The sequence below is a fragment of the Zingiber officinale genome, chromosome 8A (genome assembly GCF_018446385.1).
Source record: "Zingiber officinale cultivar Zhangliang chromosome 8A, Zo_v1.1, whole genome shotgun sequence".
Lineage (NCBI taxonomy): Eukaryota > Viridiplantae > Streptophyta > Magnoliopsida > Zingiberales > Zingiberaceae > Zingiber > Zingiber officinale.
In genome coordinates, this window is record NC_056000.1 from 23,478,780 (window position 1) to 23,485,095 (window position 6,316).

General features: G+C 40.3%; 1 protein-coding gene across 1 annotated transcript; it reads left to right on the plus strand.

The window, feature by feature from the left end:
• The first annotated feature begins 2,847 nt into the window (after positions 1–2,847).
• LOC122008059 (protein YABBY 4-like) lies at positions 2,848–5,933 on the plus strand. Its single transcript, XM_042563642.1, has 7 exons — positions 2,848–3,564; positions 3,707–3,868; positions 3,954–4,158; positions 4,731–4,779; positions 4,868–4,943; positions 5,038–5,115; positions 5,381–5,933. The coding sequence occupies exons 1-7, from the start codon at positions 3,463–3,465 to the stop codon at positions 5,504–5,506; spliced, it is 798 nt and encodes a 265-aa protein (XP_042419576.1). The 5' UTR covers positions 2,848–3,462; the 3' UTR covers positions 5,507–5,933.
• Positions 5,934–6,316: the final 383 nt, after the last annotated feature.

The following is a 6,316-nucleotide window of genomic DNA, read 5'->3' on the forward strand; positions in this document are numbered from 1 at the left end:
GTACCATATTACATTCATCTTTATTATATTTTATTTAGATAAGATCTCTTATTTTCCTTTATCTCACTTTAGCTATTCTATAAATATCACTTTCATTTTCTTTTGTATCTACGTTTAAAATTTTTATTTTTTTACTTCATTCACTATTTTCTCAGACTCTTTCTTGGTTATTTTATATTTTTCTCATTCTTACATGTCCCTTTGATTTACTAAATACACTTTTAGCTATTATTTTCAACTTTAACAATTATTAAGATATTATTATATTTAACTATAATAATAATAATAATAAAAATAATAATAATAACAACAACGAACATACTCGTGAGCCTCTTAACGAATACGTTAGCATGTTTCTAAACGAACCTGTTCATGAGTTCATGAACCAAATACTATTAAGTTTCAGCTCAACTCAATAATATTTTTGAGTTTAAAATTTGGTTTGAGCTTGGCTTATTAACCCAATCAAACAACTCGAATGAAATTTTTTTCGAATCTATCAAGACCCAAATAGCTAGTGAGTGGTTTGGTTCGTTTATACTTCTATTGGCGACTAGATCGGCTCGGCTCTCAACTTTTCTAACTCAGAACTCGGTGTTTCGATTCAACATTTCACTTCCCACTTGGACTCAAAAGTAGACACTCAGTAGTCAACCAACAATGTTCCAACAACTTGGCTTAATCTAACTCGATCATGCCGACAATTTAAGATTATTAGCTCAAGATATTTTAACAAATAAGTTTGAATTGTAATTTTCGTTCAGACGATATTCTCTTGTATTTTTGACAACAAGATCGTCTAACACTTTACTATTGTGTTAATAAAAGATGTTGAGACATGTAGCCACTTTCCTTTGTCGTATGTGATATTTCTTGCCTATGATGGAACATTTAGTTCCTCATGAGTAACTGATCAAGTATCTAGCAGATTTTTTGGGTTAAAATATATCTCCTAAGTGTGCTCTACTTCACTTGAGGTAAAGTATATTTATCCCCCAGAATGTCTTCTGCATCCTTAAAAGAAGACCAAAAAAAATGTAAAAAAAAATAGATAAAACGACTCAACTATGCTAGCTAAACACATGAAGGTAAATTGAGTAGTTTAATAGGTTATTCCTCTAAAAAAAAGTCAAGGACATGGACTTTTGTGGTGAAACCCTAGCAAGCCCCAAGTATGAGGGAGTCATAGTAGACTCGTTATGATTTCTCACTGTCATGTCAATAAAGTATTTAGAAATAAGTAGACACTTTCCTTGTTATACTTGAAATGTTTCACTTATTAGGATGTTAAATTCCCCAATCTCGAGGAGAAATTATATTTCTCAAGTGTGCTTCTCACTATCATATCAATAAACCGTTAAAATAATTCCTCACTACCTTGAAGACATCATTCTGCATTAAAATAATTCCTCACTACTTAGAATAAGGGTGTTTTACTTAGGTTAGGATGTTAGACTTCTGAATTATTCGTCATGAGTAATTCTTGATTTATTTTGATGATCAATAAAAAATTTTAATAAAATTGGACCAATTCGACGTTATCTAGTTTAATTTTTTTTTTATATATTTGTGCACTATTATTGCGCCTAAACTTTGATAATACAATATTGAAGAGGCATATCTTGTTATAAATCCAATTTTTGATGCTTGCAAAAGCATGTGAAAATTTGATGTCTAGCTAATCAACAACTATTTGACTTATGTATCTCCATGCACAATATGATTGTTTATATCTTCATCAAACTATTAACTAATAATATGATAAAGGTGATTCACTCATTCCTAACATCTCTGTCAATTTATCTATAAATTAATATAGAGGAGAGAAATCATAAATAATTACTAGTCATTAGTACAAATAGTTCTCATACCTTAACCATTGCACTGCTCTGAGGAGACTAACTATTAACTAAATAATGTGGCAAATGACGATTCGCTCGCTTCCAGCGTCCTTAACAATCCGTCTCTAGGTCAACATAAAGGAGGTAAATCACAGGTGACTACTAGCTATTAGTACAAATGACCAAGGTTTGGGAAAGAAATGCTCGGACAAGTCGAGTTTCGACCCCAATATCTCATATGATAACATCACATATCTTAACCATCGTACCACCCCGAAAAAGACAACTATTAACTAAATAATGCTTTATCAAGAAGAGGATTATTAAGACCCTATTGTTTCATTATTTGTAATTTGATGTAATGACTTAGATATTGGAGTTGGAGTCATTGTGGCTAAGAAAGTAAAATCCATTATATTGTTTTCTTTGTGAAAACATCTTCGTTGTTTGAAAAGATTTATTCAACATATAATAAAAAAAATTCTATCTTATCATTCATTCTTGAATATATTTGTGATATTATCTAGCTAATTTCACGAGAGTTTATCTGTTCTTCATCAGGCTTTGAAATACATCAATTAATTGATATAGAACACTTTTCAATGACTTTAAAGACAGTTCATTCTCATATGTCGATAAATTCCTTTTAAGAAAAATAAAACTTTCTCCACAAAACTTGATTTCAATGTAGGTAGGGCTCACCAACAATCCTTGGCGAATTAAGAGTCAATAATTATTAGCTAGGGCTATATACCAAGCATATCTAGCTAAATGCAAGTCATGATCTGAAAAATGAGGTCGTAGAGATGACAAAGATATATATGGCCAATATCCTTACTCGAGACATGCAGGAACTGAAATTTGATTAGCCCTACATAAAGATACTAAACATTCTTTGGCTGAAACAGTGGTTGAAAGGAGACCATTCCTTAACACTCCATCCACATACCTTAGTGTTCTTTAAACAGTGGATGTGTGCTGCGGTGGCTGTACTGTGTTTTATATGTTGTGAGAGAGGAGAGCGGAGAGAGGAGAGAGGAGAGAGAGAGAGTTTTTCTTTTCTCTGCCTTGGTTTCTTTGGGCCTGCCTATATGTTTACTACTACTCTCTGTTCTGTATCACGCAGGCCTGAGCCATCATCTCATCTCATCAGCTCCACCATTTTCCTTTCTTCGCTAGCTCGATCTCTTTCTTATCTCCTTTCTTCTCTCTTTCTTCTTTCCACCATCTTTCCATTCATCCTGCTGATCTCCACCTCTTTCTCTCACTCGGGCTCGCCCTGGCCGCCTTCTCTCCTCCCATTTTTCAAATCGGGGAACTACAGATCCGAGGAAATATAGAATCATCCATCAATCAAAGCATCAAATCAAAGCATCAAATCAAGAATCATAGCGAAAGCAGTTAGGAAGAGAATCTTATTCGCTCATCTCAGCTAGCTCTCTCCCTCCCCAGTCTCTCTCAGGCGACAAACACTACCACGACTACAGCACCCCCGCGCGCGGCGGCTGCAGGGAGGGCAAGGATTCCGTCCCCTCGATCGCCTAGCTCCTTCCATTCCATCGATCGATCGCGTCGGTTGGCCACCCACCCGACCACCCACCACCCGTCAAATCCCACCACCATGTCATCCTCCTCAGCCGCCTTTTCCTTGGACCACCTCTCCCCACCCCCTTCCGAGCACCTCTGCTACGTCCACTGCAACTTTTGCGACACCGTCCTCGCGGTACATATGCATATGCCTATATCCATCTCGCTTTCTGATTTATTCCCTTCCTGTCCACCTCTAGATTTTTCCTGCCCTGTTCCTCTTCGATTTTGCTGAGTTTCAGGTGATTGATTTCTTCCTGCTGATGATCTCCATGCAGGTGAGCGTTCCCTACACCAGCTTGTTCAAGACGGTGACGGTGAGGTGCGGCCACTGCACCAACCTCCTCTCCGTCAACATGAGAGGCCTTCTTCTCCCCGCCGCCAACCAGCTCCACCACCTCAGCCATGGCTGCTTCAACCCACCTCATCAAAACCTCCTGGTATGTGATATGCTTCCATGTGCTCGTGATTGTTTGGTTCGCTAGCTAGCTGACTACATCTACTGCGCTGCCGTTAACGGATCAGGATGAGCTGCAGTGCCAGCCGCCGAGCTTGCTGCTGGATCCCTCCATGCTATGCAATACTAACAACGGCAACAGCTGCAGCAACAACGGCAGCAGCCTCATCAGCAGCAACGCCGCCGCCGGCATTAACAACGGCAACGCTATGGCGACTGCAGTGAAAGGGGTGGAAGACGACCAGCTCCCACGCGCCCCAGTGGTCAACAGACGTGAGAGCTTCTTCCTCATCTTTAAAAACGCTTCCCTTTCCCTCTCTAGCTAATTACGATATGCGCATTACACTTGCACTTGCAGTAACTTGAAACCCTATATTTATCTGCCCCTCCCTCCCTCCCTCCCTCCCTCCACCACCACCATCTTCCTCCAGCCTGCAGCAAAAGGAATAATTGCGACGGAGGCATAAGACTGTGCAATCGAGTAGAATGCAAACAAAATAGCGAGAATGTGTTGCAGAAGCAGCTCATTGCATCGCCACACAGGAGCTTGTCTTCTGGTCTCTGGTCTACCAGAGGAAAGCCATCTGCTGCAATAACTGCACTGCGTACCTCGCCTTCAAGCTCTTCCCTGTAGCAATAGTGCCTTCCCTCCTCACTCTCTTCTCCATAATTTCTGTTCCCTTCATCATCACTCGCTAGCTTGCTCGATCGTCCGCAACTATAATATCCTATCCTAATTGCTGATTACTGCACAACATATATATATATATATATATATATATAACGCAAGCTGTAGCTTTAAAATTAACGATGGAATTAAGGTGCATGTAATTAAACTTGTGCAGCTCCGGAGAAGAGGCAGAGAGTTCCATCTGCGTACAATCGATTCATCAAGTAAGTGAAGGGCAGAGCGTCCATGGCTAAATTACAAGCTAAGGCTATCCATTAATAATTCTTGTACATGCATGGTCAAATGCTGCAGGGACGAAATCCAACGCATTAAGGCTGGGAATCCCGACATCACTCACAGGGAGGCCTTCAGCGCCGCTGCGAAGAACGTAAGCTTGCTAAACTTTAACTAGTGTGCATACGATCGATGGATTGAACCTTGATGGATGTTGAAGAGATGAGCCACAATATTTGCTGTTTCAGTGGGCCCACTTTCCGCACATCCATTTCGGCCTGATGCCCGATCAGGGTCTGAAGAAGGCCAACCTGCGCCAGCTTCCGGTAAACAAGCGAAACTATGTTTTCTTTTGCTCTAAAAACCTAAAGTTAAATCTCTTCCAGAGCTTGACAATCCCCTGGTCACATCTCTTCCTCTCCTTCTTTATACTTTTTCTGGGTTTTAGCTCGAATACACATGCACCGTAGATCATCAGAGCAGAAGAATCTTGCAAGCCCACTACTCTACCACTAATACTACTACCACTACTACTACTACCACTACACCCTCACCTTTTTCTTTTCCTCTCTTGTATCTTTAAATTTGCAGGAAGGGGCTGAGGATGTTCTTCCCAAGGAGGGCTTCTACCCCACAGCCGCTGCCGCTGCCGCTGCCGCTGCCTCTGCCGCTGCCGCTGCCGCTGCTGCTGCAAACACGGGAGTCACTCCTTTCTAAGCGCCAAGGACGACACACACAAACAAACACACCTTCTCTCTCCATCTCCCCCCTCTGCTGCTACTGCCGCTACTGTTGCTGCTGTTGTTGTTCTTAGGGTTCCTACTACCCCCTTTACTTTCGCTTATTTTCTCTTCCTCTTTTTTCTTCTTCTTCTTCTTCACTTCTTTTTCTTTTTCTTTCTTTTCTTTTCTTTTGTTTCCGAGTTGTTGTACTTTAAATGGATGTCGAGTTTGGGCCGGCACGGCTGCGGAGGGTGCAAACGCCTGAGGGAAAAGGTTGGTGTGTGCTCGCCCGTGGCTAACTAGCCGTGCCTTAATTTGTCTACCGACGCGTGTGCTCTCTTTCTCTTAGTCTCTCTCGCTATGTGGAAAGACTTTGAACTGTTTGGCAAGTGCTATATTTCTATTGTTCCTATTTGCTTTTAGATGCTTGTCGTTAGGCTTTGCTCTTCATCAATGTTCGCCACCAGGTATGCATGCATGCATGCATATCCAGGCTCAAAAAGATACTTCAGGTTGCTTTTGACTCCTGATTCATACACCTGAATTCATAATTCAGTAGGTTGTCTGTGTGTATACATGTGTGTATGTATTTTACTAGTTAGAATCAATGCTAATATTGGAGTTTGATTAAAAGAAGTAAACAACTTGATTAATTGTACTGATGTTCCTATATTAATTAATTAGTGCCTTCACATACATAACCATGCTAAAAAACATTCACCTTGATGATTAGGCTAATAGTCAAGCCTAATAGGTTCAACATTCTCCACCTTGATAATATATTGCTCTCTTATACTTTATCTAA